This window comes from Anas acuta, chromosome 7, assembly GCF_963932015.1.
Source record: "Anas acuta chromosome 7, bAnaAcu1.1, whole genome shotgun sequence".
Classification (NCBI taxonomy): domain Eukaryota; kingdom Metazoa; phylum Chordata; class Aves; order Anseriformes; family Anatidae; genus Anas; species Anas acuta.
The window spans coordinates 1,930,745-1,950,581 of NC_088985.1; the positions used below are offsets into that span (position 1 = coordinate 1,930,745).

General features: G+C 47.7%; 1 protein-coding gene across 2 annotated transcripts in view; it reads left to right on the forward strand.

Annotated features, from left to right (window-relative positions):
• The first annotated feature begins 506 nt into the window (after positions 1-506).
• Positions 507-19,837, forward strand: part of PRKG1 (protein kinase cGMP-dependent 1) — a 449,368-nt gene continuing 430,037 nt past the window's right edge. Inside the window, exon 1 of one of the 2 annotated variants that reach the window (XM_068689510.1) lies at positions 507-602. Coding sequence is in view for 1 of the 2 variants with exons in the window: in XM_068689508.1 (XP_068545609.1) it covers positions 806-1,071 (266 nt within the window). In the remaining variant the exon portion in view is untranslated. Of the gene's footprint in view, positions 603-710; positions 1,072-19,837 lie in introns of those variants that run through there. The other variant, XM_068689508.1, reaches the window with a different exon arrangement.

Genomic DNA, 19,837 nt, shown 5'->3' on the forward strand with positions numbered 1-19,837 from the left:
GCTCAGATGCCCCCCGGCTCCTGCCCTCCCTCTGCTTTGGAAGGGCAAGGCGACGCAGGAGCCGCTGCTGCCCTTTGCCAGCCGGCATTAAAAACATTCATGTCCGTGATGGGCTCTTCCAAATAAGTCCGGGAAGGGCGAATTCCGGCCTCCCCGGAGGCTGCCGGCGCGGGGGCTGCGTGTGCTGGGACAGGGGGTACCCGGCCGGGGGGGGGCGGCTCTGGGTGCCCCTGGGGGTGTGTGGGGGGGACGCAGGTGCCCGAGGGGGCTTGGGGCAGTAGGGAGGGACTGGAGAGGCTGAGGGGAGCGGCGTGGGGTGAGCCGGGGGAGGAATGGGGGTACCCCACGGGGTGGGGTGAGCAGCAGGGGCAGGCGGTGGGATACGGGGGGGACCTGGGGGTGGGATGGGGAGGACCAGGGGCGGATGCCGAGTGCCCGGGAGGGACTCGAGGGGGTGCCGGGGAGGCGGGGGCCAGGCGGGGCCGCGGCGGCTCCACGTGGCTCATTAGCGGGCGGCGATTCAATATTTATGAAGTGCTCTCGTTCGAGTCCCAAGTCTTCGGCTCCAGTTACAAGGAGCTGCGTCACCCTCCGATCACATGGTAATTGTTGCTATTTCCAGGCTCCCAGCCTCGCGGAGCAGCACGGAAGCTCTTTCCCCTTTCCTTGGCTTTTTCTTTTTTTTTTTTTTTTCCTTTTTTTTTTTTTCTTTTTCTCCCCTCCCCTCCCTCCCCCCTCTCTTTCCCCGCTTGGCGGCTCCATGCGAGCGGCCCGGCGCTAGCGCGGGGCAGCGGCGCTGCCCAGGATGAGCGAGCTGGAGGGGGATTTCGCCGCGCTGCTGCTGCTCAAGGAGGAGCGCATCAGGGAGCTGGAGCGGCGCCTGGGCGAGAAGGACGACGAGATCCAGGAGCTGCGCCGCCGGCTGCACAAGTGCCAGTCGGTGCTGCCCGCGCCCAGCCCGCACATCGGGCCCCGCACCACCCGGGCGCAGGGCATCTCGGCCGAGCCGCAGACCTACCGCTCCTTCCACGACCTCCGCCAGGCGTTCCGCAAGTTCACCAAGGCCGAGAGGTGGGCGCCGGGGATGCTGGGGGGACGAATCGGCCGGGCACTTTTGGCTTTCCTTTTTTTTTTTTTTTTTTTTCTTTTCTTTCTTTTTTCCTTTTTTGTTCTTTTTCTTTTTTCTTTTCCCTAACCACACGCTCAGCCTGTCTGTTCCCCCCTTCCTGGATCAGCGCATCCCTTTGCGCACCCTGCCCAAGGCAGAGCAGAAACCCTCTCTTTCCCTTTACTTTGCCAGTGCTTTTCCAAAGTCCCGACTCGCAGCCTTCCCAGGGGCCGTGAATGCCGCACGCGTGCTTCAGTCTCTGCCCCCACCCTCTGGGCTCCCTCAGCTCCCCACGACCTCCCCGAGGTCCCTGTCTTCTCCCTGTCACCCAGAGCCACTGGAGAAAGCAGGTTGGGACCTCCCGGCACATCCTATGACCCCCATGTGCCCGCAGGGCTGTGCTGACAGCACATGTCCCCCTGCTGCTCCCACGCCCCAGCATCGTGCTCAGTAACCCAGCTGTTTTGGGGGTGCTCCTGGTTTTCAGTTAAGGTCCACTCAATTCCTCCCCATCTCATTACCATGACATGCTGCTGCACCCTGTACCCCTGAGCCCCATCGCACCCCAACCCACCCGGTCCTCCTGCACCTCTCCCCCTAGGCTGATACCCGCCAGTGGGCTCAGTGTCAGTGCAGGCACCGTCCCCCCCTCTTCCATCGACCCTTTTCCAGGGGGCTGCAAGGCTGTTATGGGCACAGGGCACTGCTGCAGTCCAGCCCTACCAAGGGAGCAGCGGTGCTTTCCGGTTCCTGATGCTGACCTGAAGAATAAATGGGCCGGCCTGGTGCCAGGGCTGTCTAATGGCTCTGTGGGCGTCTCTGACTTAAAAACTGCTGATGGTATTTTGGCTAATGTAGGAAGGGGGGGAACTTGCCCTCCTGACAGTCTCAAGCCTGTGTTTTAGCCGCAGCAGCTGGTAATGCTGTCTAACTGCTCGACCCACAAGGTCTGTGAGAGGTTCGAGAGGCGTGCGATGCGCCTCTCTTCTAAAACCTGGAGACACCTTCCATAGCACCATCCCCTGATCCAATATTTAGACCAGTCTCCTTTCTCCTGCGCATTGATTTCTAACCAGTACCCACAGAAACCTCTTCATCTGGGCCTGGGATCAGCCTTGAAATGCTTTTTAATCTCTGAACATAAATAAACATCGATCTGTGGTGTAATTGTTTCTATTTTTGGCTAGATTGTATGTAATATACACTGATGTTTAAAACTTCCAAGAAGTTGAAAACGGGATGCTAGAAATTCCCAGAAGTAGTGAAATCCCAACTGGAAGGAGAAAATCGAGTATCTCTATCTGGCAATATGCTTTGTGTCTTGTAACCTGTCTGTGACATGCAGCAGGGCCAAAGTCAGAAAGACTTGCAAAGATCTGAAGAAAGGGCTGTGAAAATAGAAAGGTTCCAAAAGACGGATTTTGTCTGTTAGTATGTTTTTTTTTCTGTTGTTCCTCCCAAGAACACAATTGTATGGATTGTAATGGAAGAAAGGAAAGTGCTTCTGTGTGGATGATTGCGTGTACGGAGCTATTCCGATGTAAACCAGGGTTTATCAAAATATTTGGGACACTGCAACCATAAGGTGCTGATCATCTATGTTTTCTGGAACATACTTTTTCCCTGTAGTTTTCTTGATGTGTTACTACTGCTTGAAGGGATGTGTGGTGAGGAAAGAGACATACATATGAATGATTTACTAATGTGTATTTGTTCAGTGATATTTATTATTATTATTATTCCTGTGTACCTAAGCACGCTAAGTGCTTTGTGTTGTTCCAGACCTTGATGGTAGCTGATGCTGCACCTGGTAGATGCATGCAGAAGCCCGAGGAGGGTCAATGTGCCGTTGTTTTTCCTGGTGCGGCAGCAGCCGGCCACGGCATGATGAGCTGGTGCAGTGACCCAAGCACTTCGCTAATGCCTTGGAGAGTGCTTCCTGAGAAGTGGTGCCTAGTTGCTAAGCAAAGTCTTTGCCATGGTGCGAGGCACTGTAAATGATAAACAATGCAAAAAGTAAATGACGAGGTGTACCTGAGGTGATTGGCTAGGTTGAGTGTCCACATAGGTATGTGGGGATGTGCAAAGCCATCTGATTCCTGCGGCAAGGTGCTTTCCAAACTCCAAGGGGTTCTCATCTGCATTTTTCAGCATCTGAAGATGTTTCGTGCTGCACAAATGATCAACACGAGCCATAATCCCTGTATTTTGTGGAATTTACTGAGGGGATGACTTGAAATGCATTCTCAAATTCAGAGGTGCGATATCTAATTCCAGCTTAATCCTGCCTGTTGGAGTCAACAAGCCGTATTGGTACCAACACAATGCTGCACTGCTTCAGAAGCTGTTAAGTGTCTTGAAGCAGCAAACAAATCTCTGTGTGCAGGTACGGGTGGGTGTGCCAGAGCCACAACCAAAAGGAGGCAATGGCTGTATGAGCCCTGTACCCATCTGGGCAGCCCTGTCTGTCTGTTCTTCCACGCTGGTCCACACCCAGAGCAGCAGTTTCAGGGCCAGCATTGCTTTAGGGATGGGATCCATTTCCCCACCCTGTTCCCAACAGCTCAGCTGGCCACGCTCACCTCACCAGCAAACTTTGCTCTCAACTTTTTGACGGGTTCCCCCCTGTCGTAGCTGGTTTTGGGAGGTGTTTGCCACAAGATGGCAGTGGGGGCCAACATTTCGCACGAGGTGCTGGGGCCTGTTGTGGTCTCAGCCAAGCAGCCCTCACCCTGCTGAGGTCTTTTCGGGATGGGATCCCGGCAGGAACCTCTCGTTTTCATCCCCTCTGCCTTCTCTGAGGCACTGGGGAATGTGCTGCTGAGCGTGTGTTTGTCTGTGATGCTCGACCCCAGCATTAATGGCTTTACCCCTTGGACAGAGGGTTAGAGCAGGTGCTTCTGGCTCTGTATGGCACCCAGCTGCCACCACCTGGGGTTTGGTGGTGGCTGTGGCAGGATCAGCCCATCTCATGGCTGGTAAAGCCAGGTCCGGTTAATTTAGACATGATCTCATCGCCCGCCAAGGGGACATTGATCCTGCCTCAGCCCAAGCCTGAAAGACAATGCAACTGGAGCCGTGTCCCTAGGGGCGCACAGGGGGAGCGTGCTGCAGCTGGCAAAAAAACACAGGCCTGCTGTGTTACGGAGGTGCCTGAGGGTGGGGAAGGACAGTCTGGGATCCGCAGGTCATCCAATATCAGGAATAGGTGGGCAGCTCTGGGTTAAACAGGCAGCTCTACTTCTGTGGAGCAGTGTCTCCAAAAATCCCAAATTCAGTTCAGAGGTGGGGTGTCAGGGACAGCAGTGCTTTTGACATTAATTATTAATGCCCTTCTTTTGCCTCTGGTGGGGAGATCATGCTTGCATGTACAAATCCATCTCGATCTCCTAAACCTGCTGAGAGCGCTGAGGCTGGCACAGACCTTAAAATGGGGAGGCAGGGGGAAAAATCCCTTGTTACCTGTGCAGCAGCACCCCAGCAGACATGAGGAGCCCACACACGTGCTTAGCCTTTAAATCACCCTAAGAAATGCCTCTTTTTCCCTCATTTATCCATCACCGATCAGCTCCCATCCAGCGTGTGCTGTGGCAGCGCGTTCTTCAGGTATTTCAGCCCTGGGTGGTTGACAGGAAAGGATTAATCTAATAAAATCTGATTGACCTGAAATAATTGTATTAGATTCAATGATATCAGTGTGTGTATAGTAAGTATTAATGGTTAAGGTGCTCCTGTTGCTTTCAGTGTCCTTAATGCATCGCTGGCCCGAAGCGAGGAAAATAAGAAGGAGGAAAGTTTGATGGAGGGTTATTTAATTTGCAAACAGCCAGAAAACACTGCAAAGAGAGCGCCTTGAGTCAGAGCCTGTTTTTTGACCAGCCTTCTCTCCGGTGATCCAAGTGGAGCAGCTCAGTCTGCACAAAGCGGTGAGATGTGCAGGGGAGTCAGGAGATGAGCAGGTTATCAGGTGCCACAAAGTGAGGAGTGGCACAGGTCCTCGGGTCCCTGAGGTGCCTGAGGTTGGCGGGAGAAGCAGAAAGATTTCAGAGAGGGAAAGAGAAGCAATCGTTCGTGGCTAATCGATTGAAACAATTTCCCTCCCTTTAATTTTTAATGGGAGAAGTGGCTGGACAGGGCCGTGCCTCCTTTCCCCTGCAAAATTAGCGGGATCTTCTAACTAGAGTGTGCTTCGGGATGTTCTCTTGGTGCCATGAGCTGATGAAAGCCCACGGTGCCTCGACACCAGGCTCTAGCACCCTTGCTGGTGGCTGCTGCACGTTCCTGTGGGCAGGATGCGGCCCGGAGGGGCAGGGGGGCTGCGGCTGCCCGTCCCCTGCTGACGCAGGGCTGCTCCCAGTGGCCCCCTCGCAATGCATTCTTCCCTCTGCCTATTTTTACTTGCCTCCAGCCACAGGCTGTCAGTGCTTCCTCAGGGACCAAGCTGCACTCGGGCAGATTTTCCTGCAGCTGAGGGGTGACTGTCCGGCACACCTTCCCCTATGGAGTGTGTTCCTGATTTGATTACAAATCCCCCACAATGTGGTTGCACGTGAGCTTTAAAACCATAGCTGTGCTCCCAGGCAAGGTTAGGGCAAACTGCGTCTCTCTCAGATCTCTGATGTGAGCTCATTTTAACGATACAGAAGGGAAAAGGGCTCTAGCAAATGTGCCATGTTGCTTCTGCGCAGTGGCTGGAGGGGACCCCAAAAGTGTGGAGGGGAAAAGGGTTCTGTGTCTCATTCACCTTCCTCAAAGCAGTGCCTAGATGTGGGTACAGGTGGTACCATAAACTACTTGGACACAGTAGCTCTTTATTTGGCTCCTTTTTAGTCGCAACGTCAGTTTTTGTCAGTACTTTATGCCACATTACAGGGAAGGTAATTCTCCAGCAAAAATCCCACAGGCGGAGAAGTGCATCAAAGTGAAATGAGATTGAAAAGTACTAAAATAACACTACATGTCCCTCTTTGCAGCTCTACTAATGAGGAGCTTGGGAAAAAAGCCTTCCCGAGATGTGCACTCAGTTGCCTGCGGAGCTGATGCAGTTCCTGGAAAATATCTAGCAGAGCTTGGCAAGGGGTTTCTTCAAGATCTTTCCCCTGTGCCATGACCTCCCAGATGGAAAGGATGAAGACTGCTTCAGCCTTGTCTTTTTTTTTTTTTTTCCCTTTTTTTCCCCTACTTTTTGCTCATAGATATTCCTTGAGCATATTTGTTGCATTAGTAATACGGCCCTGTAGTTGCAAAGGAAGTGCGCGCATGTGGAGGAGACATTGAAATAGCTGGAGGAAGGGGGTGTAGCAGGAGCTGGGGCACTGCAAGCCTGCCCACTGGCACTTCCAAGCAGCATGATTATATTCTGGCTCAAATTCACGTGTTGGGCAAAGCCCAGGTATTTTACGGAATTGTGCAAGGGAGGCTGGGGAATACCTGGGCACAGCCTCCCGGGGCAGCCTGCAGGACCTCTCCAGTAGGGCTGGGGCTGTTGTAGCCCTGTGACCTCCTCCAGCTTCGGTCCCGATCACTGGTTAATAAGTGATTGCCTTAGTTATGGATTGGTTTCCTCGCTACCCAGGAAGAGGTGTGAATAAATCACCAGAAAGTGGCGTCCAACGAAAACATTTCACCATAGTGCAAGCAAACTGATTTATATATATATATATATAGCAGTGCTAAATAAAAATGTCCATCTGAATCCATGGCTTCTCTCCCGTTGAGCCTAGCTGCGTGGTAAAAATCATATTTGGGGGGCTTTTTGCAATGCACTCTGATGTATTCGCTTCCAGTGTAATGGAGTAGGTATAACTCTGCAGTTGTTTGAAACAGCAGAACAGGAAATTATATGTTACAGGGTAATATATGGTGAGCTTTATCAGAGGTATGTTATTGATGGCACATACTGGCAGAGCAGTAGGTGAACACAAAATCAAAGCATTCTTGACATGCAGTGATGTACAATTTGGGATAGAGATGGTAGCAAAGTAGAAGCTGAAGATGTAAGTAAGCTTTATCGTATGTTTTTTGACATATGGTTTGTGGTAATGAAGTACAAGGCTGTGACTGGTTCTAGCAAGTGCAACCCGATGGCAATTTTGAGTTATTTTCCTTTGCATTTTGCTCTTTGTTGGAAATTCCTATAGAATTCTCCAAGATAAAATCACTGCTGGTATTTTAAATGGCCAATAAATGTATAATTTCTGTTTACAAACAAAGCGGAATTTTTTTTTAATAAGGGATCTGGTTCTGTAGCTTGTAATTCTACTTTCCATTTATGTGTCTGCCTGTAATATTGTCACTGTTTAATTTCTTCGAACTCCTTAATGTTTCACACGCAGAGAAGTGCCCCCAGATGAGTATTTGCTCATCCCTGCTCTGTATTTTATATCCTGCAGTCTATGACATTGGGAATTGTAACTAGAGGTAATTTCTTGAGCAGGTAATGTGCTGAGATCCCAAAGAAATACAGCCAAGCCCTCTAAATGACTTCATGTGTATGCTGAAGTTTGCGTGTGTGGTTGATGTCTTTGTAGCTGTAAGCCAAAATGCAGCTCCAGTAGCTGGAATCAGTGGGTGTAGCTGGAAGGTAAAATTTAAGAAACTTGAAAAAAGACATCCTGAAGGGTTTTTCCAACTGGGCTGTTTGTAGTACTTTGAAGGAGTTTTGGAGGTGACTGTGGTGCTGGGCATGCTCCCACAGATGCAATGTGCAATAATCCCTTTATGGCTGGGGTGTAAAACACCCTCTTTTTTTTTATTTTTATTTTTATTTTTTTTTTTCAGTTCTGTGGGAAGCAGATCCCAGACGGATGGGGGTTGTTTTTGCAGTCACAACCGGGATGCAGCACAGGCTGTGGCATGGGGGGGAGGATCTTTGGTAAAATAGCTGGGAAGCTGCTTTATTCTGGCAGACACACAGGAAGTGTTGGCAGCAACAAGGCTGTGTCTCCAAGGGTACACCAAGGCTTTTTTTTCTTTTCATCTCCCAGCACTTATCACTGGAGGGCAGTGGTGTCTGAGAAGATGACTGGAGGAAGAAAGCCACAGATAAATAACATGGCATAGCTCCTGGAAGATGAATGCAGCACATGCTCAAGGCACTGAGCATGGCATTGAGGATTAGAGCGAGGATTTTAAGATTTAAGGTGTTTTGTTGCCTTGCATTACATTAAAGCCATGTCTCGCCCTTCAGAGACAAGCCTGTGAATGCCTCTTTTCTGCTCATGACATCCCTGTGGTGGGGGAAGAAAACAGAGCGTGGAAATCCCTTCCTACACAGCCCTGGCCCATTTTCTGCTGCCGCCCCATGCAACGATTTGCCCCCTTCTTTCTGCAAATCCTTTTCAGTTCTGCTCACACGGAGGTGGTCCCTAAAGAGCAATGGGATGGGCACCGGGTGTTTAAATCACGGGCAGCTCCACCAATGCCATAGAGAAGGACCGAGAGGGTGCATTCTGCACAGTATTCCTGTGCCACTGCTTATTTTTAGCGAGCATTGGAGGGCAGCAAGAAGTGGCATCTCCACAGTCTACAGAAGCCTTTAAAATCTAATTCATCATCAGAATGCCTTCAGCGAGCATGCAGACTGGATGCACCACGTCACTAATGCCACCGGTGTCGATGATGCTCGTTGCCCTCGTGGCTTCCTGCTGCAATGGGAGTGATGCGCTCCTTCAGCCACGGTGCCAGCTTCCTTTTTGTTTGGAGACCTTTGCAGTAAGAGAAACCAAACCGGGACCGAGGTGAGCGAGACAGCTGCATGTGCTGAGCTCAGTATGCTGTGTGCTGGCAGACTTTTGGTCTCTGGTCAGAAAAGTAATGAACTAGCTCCGTGGATCAGAGCTGAAATTGGTCTCCTTTTTGGCCTCGCTCTGGTGATTCAAGTGAAATCCAGGGGAAGCTGGGAAACAACCAAATGACAGAGTATTTTATTCTGGCAGACACCTCCCCCCCTTTTCCTGTTTTCTTTTGTTAAGAAAGTAGCAGTCATCCTATAATTATTCAAAGACGATTCTTACTTTTTCCTTTGAAAGAGAATATTTTCCTATTCCTCAAATAACAGATCACCTTGGCAGGCCAAGAAAAAATCTTGTACTTTAAAAAAGCAAACAAGCAAAAAACAAACAGTAGACTTCTATTCCCATGTAACAGGGCAAGGTTTAGCTAGAGAAGTGCATCTTGTAGGCACAGGCAGTTTTCTAGCACAGGTCCCAGCTCTAGTTCCTCTCAAGACCATAACGTGGTCTTCAGTAGTTCAGTAATGGTATGAGAGCTTTACTTCACTAACGTGCATTGGTTTGCTTGCTGATTTGATCACTGATAGAATGGAAATAACACTGTTTAGAAGAGGACAATGGGATATTTATCTGCTCAAGATTACAGTCTCCTGTTTCAAGTGTCTAACCTGGGTCTGAATATTTATCTGGTGGAAATGCATTCGCGGCATTCACCTACCAGCAAGGAGCTGCAGCTGTGCTCGCAGCAGGACAGTGCTTCCGTGCAATGTGGCATTTCATCCCACCTACAGCTGTGGGGTTTTATTCCCAGCTCTGTACTGGAGCTCCCAAGAAAGGCCAGCAGGAACCAGCAGATTTCTGAGGTTTGACTTGCCTGCTTACCCAACCCTTACCCCAATATGTGTGGCTCTTGTGTTATGAAATTAATTTTTCCAGCACAGGGGGGTGGTTCTCCACACAGGCTGTGTATTTCCTGTGCAATTGAGGCGATGTGGTGGAAAAAGGGTTTTGTTGGTTTGCTTTTAAGGCTGTAAAACAGATTTAGTATTTTGACGTTCAATATCGGAATCGGTGGCAATGAACGTTTTGTCCCACTGGAGACAAGGGGCAACCCTCGGGCACCTAAGGAGACACAAAGCCTGAGCACAGCAGACAGCAGCATGTCAGAATTTGTTTTGGTGTAGAAAAGAAGAAACAATGAATAATCAGGCTCAGTGAAAGTGGGGAAGAAAATGCATTTTATGACTCTGAGGTACATTATGTTTGCTTAACCAGATCTGATTTATGTGAATGTTTCCACTGCGCTGAGCGGCAGGATGGGAGATGTCCTGGAGAAATTGCCTGCTAAAGTAGCCACAGTTTCAGATTCCTTTTTGCTGCCTCTACTTTCAGACCATTCAAGTTATCATTGCAAACAACGAAAACTCAGGTACCTGCAAGAACCTTTTGAAGAAAAACCACTGGGTCAGAGGAAAAAAAAACAACAAAGGCATATTTGTGCTTTTGAGTTGATAGCTTTCTATGTGAGGCTTTTATTTTACTTAAATGCATATATGTGTTATTCCTAGCACTGCTAAATGTTTAGAATGCATTGAGAATAGAGTTGTTTGTATTGTATAATAGACTGGACAACAAAATGACTCTGCATTGGTTGTTTTTGTGCAGTTACTCCCAAATACATATGTTGCTCATTTCCTTGGCATCTAAGGGTTGAAAAACATTTAGATCTCCACTCTGGGGCTCAAAATCAATCCCAAATGTGGCCACAGGTTTGCCCATGGGACCAAATCACTACCAGGTTGTGGTGGGGCTCCAGATCCACCAAAAGGAGCCACCAGCATGATGGGGTGAAGACAGAGCCGCAGAGCTCATGTGAAGGGAAAGTAGCATCAGTAATGGTATTTGCATGGAGCAGTGAGTAGTGGAAGACATGTTCCTCTTAGGAAGTGGTAAAGTATTATTAAAAAAAAAAAAAAAAGTATCAGCAAAGGAGTTGAAAGGGTGAGGTGCAGATTATAAGGGCTAATGAAGGCTGTTTGTTGATGCAGCAAGACACAGTTTCTATTTCAGATGAAATCTTCCATTTTACTTGTAGATATGAAGAGCTGGGAATGTGACACAGGATGCAAGCTGGAGGCTGGTATGTGGCCGGGGACGTGGTGAGGTTTAGGTTTGCCCATTTCACAAAGTCTTTCTGACAGCTCTGGCAGCATTTTGCCCTCATTGAGGAAAAAATCCCAAGATCAGCTTTTATAGGAAAAATGTTTGTAGTCCCTTATAGAAAAACACCATAGGCACTACGGGATATTTTTAGCTGTAGGTTTGAAGGTGTTTTCCTTTGGAAGTGAGTCTCTTTGCACCCATTGTGCAGATGTGAAGGTGAATCACTTGCTCATGATGGGCGCGTTGGTAGATGGCAGGGTCAGGAAGGAAGACCTAAGGTGTCTGAAGCCTCATGCTCGGCCAGTTAATGGACAGTGCTCCAAAATGGAGAGTTCTCTAAGGCCAAGGAAACTATATTTGCACCGTTTGTTTCCTTTTCTTACATTTCCTTTGCCAGCTTCTCCTGGTGACAGTATAGAGTAGGATTGCAGGGTAACTTAAAATTCACCATCGCCCCTTTTTGTTGTCCTGTTCTTCTTGTTTTTGGGCACCCACTTAAAACCTGCAAGGCTACCTCTATTCACATAGGAGCCCAGAAGCAAGCCTCCAGCTTGCTCTTTGGGCTCTGCAGAGATGAGATGCAGAGTACACATTGGTGCCTGGCTGGCTGTAAATGCTTTGTGCTGGGCTGAGGACTGCGTGCATCTCTCTCTTTTATATTATCAATATTTAAAGGCTTTTGGCAAGGTAAAGTCAAGCTCTGCCACAGCTTGCTCCCTGGTGCAATGAGGAGTTGCTTTTCAATGCACAAGGTGTGTGAATGCCCGGGTAGATGGTACACTATCCACCTTCTTGGTGGTATTGTGTCTGACTTCAGTCCCTCAGAAAAAGACTACTAAATACTAAAAAATTAATATCAAAGCAACATAAAAGGTTTCTTTCCTCCCCCCCCCTCCGCCCCCCCCAATTGATTTTTTTCATGCTCCATTAAGAAATCTGTCTCAAGGTAAAGGGCGAAATCTGTACGTCCCCTTTCATTGCATAAGTGTTGCTGGGGCATTACCGTAGGGTTTTGGCAGTCGGGCTCTCCATGCCTTATTCTGATCTGCAGTTTTTATTATCAGATGCCCAGTTCTGGGAAGGATCAGGCTGCCTCTTGGAAATGTAGACCAGGGTAATTGGTCTCCCTTGCAGAAACCCTGATGTTTTGCATCTTCTGCCAGGCTTGCTTTTCTGTCTAGCAGCCTTGGTAAAACAGAGAGGGTTGAACTTTGCAATTTGTCCCTTCCCTCCACGACATTAGAATAATTATTTTTAAAAAATATATGCCAAAGTGGATGTTTTGTCTTCTGGAGCGGGATTGACTGTGGCAGCTCCAGGCAGAAGCTCATTCCTCTGTCTTGCTGGAAAGGTGGCCCTAGCTGATGTGGGTATGATGGGTATGAAATGAGGATTTCTGCTGGAGCAGCTTCTTGCTCCATAAAATTATGTGCTTGGGGGCAGAAGAGGAAAAATGCGTGGGAAAGGGAAGTGGAAATGGTGTTAGGGTCAACTGGAGGACAGTCTTACAGAAATTTTGGTGCCTGATTAATCTCTTCTATGTGCGGTGAAATCTATCCCAGTGAATATAATCAGCTCGCTGCAGAGACTATTTGCATCCAGGAGATGTTGAATCACTTGTGCGTTTGCTGCCCAGCTCCTTCTGCAGCTCATTATTAGCTCTTGTACCTTATTAACTGGGTTGACCCATTATCTGCTATCGCTACCCCAGTACAATGGTGTTGGCAAAACTGATTTCTGCCTTTAATGTTAGGTTGGTTGACTGCAGAACATCAGTCTTTTGAGGTAAATGTTTTTTCTCCTTCTCCTTCAGCCTGTTTCTAAATATAAATCTGATAAAAATCAACTCTTAAGAGATTTTAAATAGTCTAAATAACATGTTAAAATAGGGGGAGAAAAATCACATGAATGCATTGGTTAGTTGTCTGCTTAAATTATGTCATTAATCTCCCCAGCTAGTGTTTCTGCAATCATTTTTGCCCAGGCAAGCATGCGAAACAGTCCATTTGAGCTGTTTTTTCCCACCATGAATATTCTTCTGACCCCATCCTGGGCCTGTGATTCATTAGGAACTGGAAGCAGCAGTTATTTGCGTGGGTGTTGAATTTACTCATCATGCAATCATTTTCACATTGTGAGGCATAATACGGAGCTGATAAAGTTCGTACATCTGTATTCTGTCTGGGTTTCCGGGCTGAGAAGTCTGCAGGATGCTGGACTGACAGCATTTGTAAATTCAGCGCGTAACCCTGATTTATAGAAAGAGGCTCTACTGTTACATTTATATTCAGTTTTGAACCCTTTTACTGTGTGCCCAAGAGATGTCGAATGGCAGCAGAATGAATGAAAATTACCAGTTTTCACAAGTGGTTATGTTATAAGGCCGGTGAGGCTGGCAGTGATCATCTAGCCTGATTTGCAGGAGATGGGTCATTAGCCTTTTTGGAGGTTTTGTTCTGTCTAGTGCATTTTTGTCTTTAAAAAAAAATAATAATAACAACAAAAAAAATCCTCTGTATGTGGTTAAAAAGTTTGCTAGTAGCTGAGAAAGCACCATGATCCCTTGCAGCTTGTTGGAAAGATGAATTGCTCTAATTGCTCTGCCTTAAACATTTGTTCCGTGTTTTAAGCCTCGATTCGTCTAACTTCATGGTGCTGCTGTTAAGTCCTGACGCCGCTGCTTGCTGGACAAGCTGCCCGTTCTCACGCCTGCTGGACGGCGGCTCATTGCTTTTAACTCTCCTCTGCTGGGATAAAAGCCACTGGCAGCTAAGACATGCTCAAGAAGTTTGTGTTTGTAAGTCTGTTTACGTCTGTCTTAATTATGTCACATTGCTGTGAATGCTTTTTCAACCCAATTTGCAGGCAGTTTAACAAAACTCTCTAGTTGGCTTCGTAAGATCTATTTTCCATACAGCCATATACATTATATCGCTTTCGTTTCTTCCTCAATTAAATGAAGAATCGCATATCCTGAAGGGTGTCCAGGATCAATGTCAAGCCGAAACAATTATCTGTGCTGTTCTATTTCTCTTCTAAAAATATCTGTGGAGTGCTTGCTTTCCTCCAGCCATCCAGAGTGTTTCTTGGTGTTTCAAAACTTGCTGAAGGTCATCAGTAGAGAAGACCTCAAGGTCTGCCTCCCCGCCCATCCGCCCACCCCCCCCCAAAAAAAAAATTGAAATCCCAGCATATTAAGACCTGATCCACTCCATTTTGCAGTAATCTGACTGTCCATAGACTATGTCCCACTCTGTGTTTTGTCTGTTAAGACGCTGGCCCGTAGGATCATTTTGTTTTCCAGGGATTTTCCAGGGACTTGCCAAATAACGGTATTTTGCCTTCTTAAGGAAGCTATGACCGCAGGGTTTAACATCCTGACTTTTTCTGCCCCCCTTCAATTGTGGGAATTAAAGGGAATTTGTGCAATTCCAGTTTTACAACCGGGCTGTGCTTAGGTGGGCAGGAGGCTGTTCTCTCTGCCCCATGGTGTCTTGGCAAAGCCACACTAACCTTTCAATTTTGTTCTGCAAAAGCTCTCCTCTCTCTCTCATTTTATTTTAACAATTTTCTTCTTTGTCTTAGGTGCCTGGTGCCATAGGCAGAGGTGGTCTTCCATGTGGAGACCATCAGGATTGGCACAGCTCTCTTGCAGTAGGTGGACTTTTTGTTCTAGAGATGGGTCTACAAGCAGTAAATATATTCTATATATGTCAGCACATAGATGTGTCTCTGGCCTATGTAGCTCTTTAGGTTATGCTGTTTGCAGTTGCCATGCTAAGAATACGAGGGCAGCTTTGGCCTTGTGGGATGTCTTCTGGTCCTCTCTTCTCCTGCGGTCACAGTACGACCCTTCCCTCTCTGCTTGCACTGGAAAAAGGCAGCGCTGAGCACTGGGTGTGGGGGAACAGTCAAGTCATGGTTTCAGCCTGTTTTGGCTGCTCGAGCATCTTTTTGCCTCAGAAGCCGCCTGAGCCTAATGCTCCACTAATGAAACCACAGAGGTAATGATTTCCCAGTGTGTAGGAAACATTTTCCGGGCATTATCTTGGAGCAGCCTTCAGACCCACACAATGCTAATGGGATAATTATGACCCAATTTCACCTGCTTAGGCACTGCTTTCACTACAGTCAAGTGTTCCTGAAGAAGTGAAATGTCATCCTATTCTCAGCTGATCTTTAAAACCTTTAGGTGGTCTCTCATTTTTTGCCTGTGCAGGTACAGTTTTCACTTGTATACGTTTAAAGATATATTCAGCAGATAGTAATTGCTGTGTTCATCAGTTCATAAAGTAGGTCCTGGCACGCTGAAGTAAATGATAGTTTATTGATCTTTAGCCAATATAGGAGGTTAAACACAGATTTTTCTTTCTCAGTATACTTCTCATTTAAGAGCACCACATGAAAATGCAGGCTGGAAGTGTTATGTGGTGCAGGTGTGTTCGGGACTCACATTGCCAGAACCTCCTAAATAAGACGAATCACTGGCAGAGGCTGTTCCACAGGCTCCAGCAGAGCTGGCTTTGTTTGAGCAGGAGGACAAGAAGGTGACAGCTGAGAGCTGGGAGGTCATGGCAAAGAGGTTTAGATCTGTTGTAGATGTGTTCAGCAGCTTGGAATTAAACAAGCTCTTTCTCCTTGCCAGTGCCAGCACATTGTGCTGACAGTTAGAAGTATCCCTGGTTTTGAGCAGGTAACTGGATGGCATTTGTTCACATGGATGTTGTTCATGGGCTGGGAGGTCTGCAGTTGATAGCCTCAAGAAACTGTAGATCCGAAAAAAAAACCAAAATAATAATAATCCCAGTGACCAGAAGCAATGTGTGGCAAAGGGACAGTGTTTGGGACTTTGAAGCACTTCACAAGCATAACTCTAGTTCTAAGAATGCCATTGTCTGAGCTAAAAACAGTGGCTAAAGCAGGAACTTGTGCCTTCAAACAGCAGTGTGCCCTTGTTTAAGGACCTGGCTTTGCAGCCGAAGGAAAGCTGAAGGTTTTGCTGTGGCACTGCTCAGTGACAGCGGCCAGACAGATAGCATCCGACAGGGGCAGAGGGAAGAAAGTGCCTACAGAGCCTTTCTCTGTATTGATGCTTCCCTGGGGCTGCTGGAAGCACCTTGAAACAGGGGCTGAGCTCTGAAAACCCAAATCACTCCTGGCCCCACAGTGAAAGATCTGGAAAGCAGCAACAGTTCTGCCTTCTCATGCTGCCATTGGTCCTAAATTTCTATTGCTCAGATGAACTTAGTGGAGAAATTGGTAGCTCAGGGAAGAAAGGCTTGGTCCCACGGTGTGGGAGGACAGGGGGCAGGGCACCGAAGAAGCCAGGCGTGAGGCTGAGGATGGTGAGGAGGCAGCTCTGCCATCTCCTCTCCACCCACAAGATGTTACAGGAGGGAATGGAGCTGTGGGAGAACAGGGCAGCTAGAAGTGCAGGGACACGGTGATGTTCGCGCGCATTCATAGGGGAGAAGTGGTGTTATCCACAGCGTGCTGAGGATGAGCATCACGTACATTAGGGGCTGCCAGATTGGGTTATGCTCTTGGTGCTGTCTGAAAGCTGCTGAACAGGCCCAGTGAAGAGCCAGGGTCAGCTCTGGAATGCAGGCAGAGGTGGCCGAGCAGTCCTTCGCTCCCGGAGGTTAACCACACGTGGATTGTTTCAGTGCCATCTGCCATATGATGCAGCCTGCGTTATGGTTAAGGCCATGACAGGCTCATGCCTGGACTTCAGGTTACCCCTCAAGGCAACCTCAGTACCCTGCAGGTCATCCCTCGGGGTCCCAGTGAAGGCGGTGCTGTGCAGAGGATGACTCTTAGCTTAATGCTGGGAAGTGGTTAAAAGCGATCAAAAATACAACGCTTCAGTTGCCGGCAAGCAGAGGTAGGTCGTTGCTGAGGGAAAAGCTTGAGGGCTGCTCAGACCCCGAGCCTTCCCGGGAATAAGAAGTGCTTTCAGCCCTGCATCCCCACCCTCTGCTTTCATAAAAGGGCTCATAGACCAGAAACCTTTAAGCAGATGGTTTGAATAAGGTAAAGTACATAGCCGGCGTTGCCCTCAGGTACGTCTGGGTAACCACATCGACCTCCGAGGAGCTCCACAGATGCAAGCAGAGGTTGCATTGGCCCAGGGGGACCAGGCAAGATTGAAAGGCTGCACTGTTCAGACACTGGTATTTTTATCAGTTAAACCCTGGGGAAGGATTCCTGGGCCAAAGCTGCCAACCCCCCAGGAGCAGCCGTAGGAATGTTTTCCGCGGTGGCGGGAGGAGCACGGCCGTGAATGGAGGAGCCGTGGGATGGCAGCAATGTTCCCCGTGCCAGCAAGACCCCAAGACAAGAGCGAGAGGGAAGATTCATAAGTTAATATGTTTGGGCAAGAAAAAGATGGTTGGTTTGGGGCTTTTAAAACTTAAATCTGCTCAGCGGGAGGAGCGAGGGGCCTCTTTTATATTTGAATTTGCCTGTCTTTCAGTTCTGGACTTTTGGCCCTTGTAATGCCTTTACCTGGCACACCAAAAAATGCCTTTCAGTGCTGACACTCCCTCCACATTGTGGTGTCCCTGTGATGTAGTGCATTGCTTTACTGTGCCACGGTCCCCACCCCAGCACTAGGAGGTGGAGAGGCAGCAGCAGGAAATGTGGTAAGGGATGCAGAGGCAAGACTTGGGTCCTGTAGCACTTGTGGAGAGTCACAAATCTGCACGTCGTCCTTGACTGCCCAACTGTACGTTTACACCAAAAAGTGGGGATAAAGCTGTGGGCATGCCCTGTTAACACAGCTCCCTTTCCTGGGTGCTCTGGAGACCCTCAAACAAAGTGCTTTCCAGGGGAAGCACTTTGAGTGCCAGGTACTGCTTTCTGCAAGAGAAGGTGGTTACGTGTTAGGGGGGAGGTGATGTTTGCTGCTTTGCGACCTTGTCTCTTAAAATTCATTGTATTGACTAGATAAAAGAAGAAGGGGGGGGGGGGGAAGGCACTTGGCAGGGAGATGCACTTTTCCCGGCTCCTTTGAACTGCCTGGCATCACCTATAAATCAAGCGCTTGATGTAGGGAGATTTAATGCATGACCCTTTTTGGTGGCTAAGTGCAACCTTTCCACTTCCCTCCTGTAAGCCCTGGGTTGGGGCCGGACAAGGCGGTGCTGCACTTGGCCCTGCTGCCTGGTGTGGGCTCCCAGCAGCTCCTTTGAAGGGGCTGTGAGGTATAAATAATTAATACCTGCTACATTATTCATCCTGGAAATACAGTACATGAATTTAGCAAGCTGACCAGGATAAGAATGAGTAATTATGTTAAATAACCCATAAAGTGTGCAGCTATCGTGAGCTGCAATTTGTTCACGTTTTAGGCTGCTTTACATTTTTAGGAACAGAAATGAGCCACACTGCTATAAACTACAGTTACAGTTAAAAAATACGGGTTAAATGATGTGGTTTGAGTGATCAACAGACAAGGTGTACTCTCACGTTTGATAGGATTTGTGTTCACATGGTCAGCTGGCCATTTTTCCTTTGTGGGGTGGAAACAGGTACTTTCTCTTTTTAAGCTTTAATCACTGCTCTCTGCAAGAATTTGCAGCCATTTCCAAGTATTGGTAGCACAGTGCAAGAAATTGTCTACCAGATGCCCTGTCCCAACCTCTGCACACTTTACCGTTTCTTTCCTATGCATCACTCAACAGGTAGACAGGTAGGGGGAAAAATAATTAAAGCATTATTTTATATTAGGACTTATTTTATTTTATATTAGGACTTAGCATCATGGGCAAAGTCCTAATAATGATGTACAAATTGAAGATTTAGTTTTGCAAGCACGTGTAAGTAACTGCATGCTGCTTAGTAGGCAGCAAAACCCAAATATACAGTAAGACTTTTCCAGTAAAGAGAAGACATCATGTAGTAGTTTAAAGGGGAACTGCATTAATGCAAAACTCTGGGTTCAACAAATTAGTGTTAATTGAGATTTTAGAACTGGAAACAGTCAGGAATTGGAAGAATGCTGCAAGTGGGCCAGTGAGAGAAAAATGGAAGAAATCCTTTCTGTTTCCCAAGATAAATTGGAAAGGCTTGGCACTTACTCTGCTCTGGGTTTTCCCTCTCATCAAGGTGATGAGATCTCTACTGAGAACCTTAAAACCCACTATAGCTCTAAAAGTGTTGGTGCAACTTTTCAATAAGATGCATCAGCATGCAGATATTATTAGCATATCTGGGGTAATTGCAAGTAATGCCTCTTAATAAAAGTAAGAGGAGAAGCAGCAGGTGAGGTGCAAAATGAGTTCTCCATTCCTGACTGCATAAGACCATTATTTGAGACGAGTTGTGTTGTGAAGAGATGACTGGTGCAGTTCCTGCTCCCCCTTTGTATGTGGGTTCATGGAGATGCTGTGGAGATACTTCGAATCCAGCTCAGGGTGTAGGAATCGAGGAGCAAAATCTGTTTGTGGTCTGACAACAGCTGTTTGTTTCTTTGAGAGAGCACAGGTTGCAGAATTGTGCTCGGTCACGGGCTGTGTGTCAGATGTAGGCTGCACATATCCAACTTCATCTCCTGGTAGATGTCTTGTGGCTTATTTTGTAAAGATATTTTGTAGCTTAGCCTCAATATCATGCCTATTTCTTTCAGCATCATTAGCTGGACTAGTAAAATGTACTGCCTTGGTCTACAACCTGAGCTGGGACATGTTGTTACTTACTTTTGGCTGTAATCTGGGCTGAACTCGCTTGGCCAACCAAAGAATTGGGTTCTGCACCGTTCTGGCCTGAGGATAAATTTATTTCCCTGAATCTCCTAATCTGATTGTTTTTGATCTGCCTCTTAAAAATATTA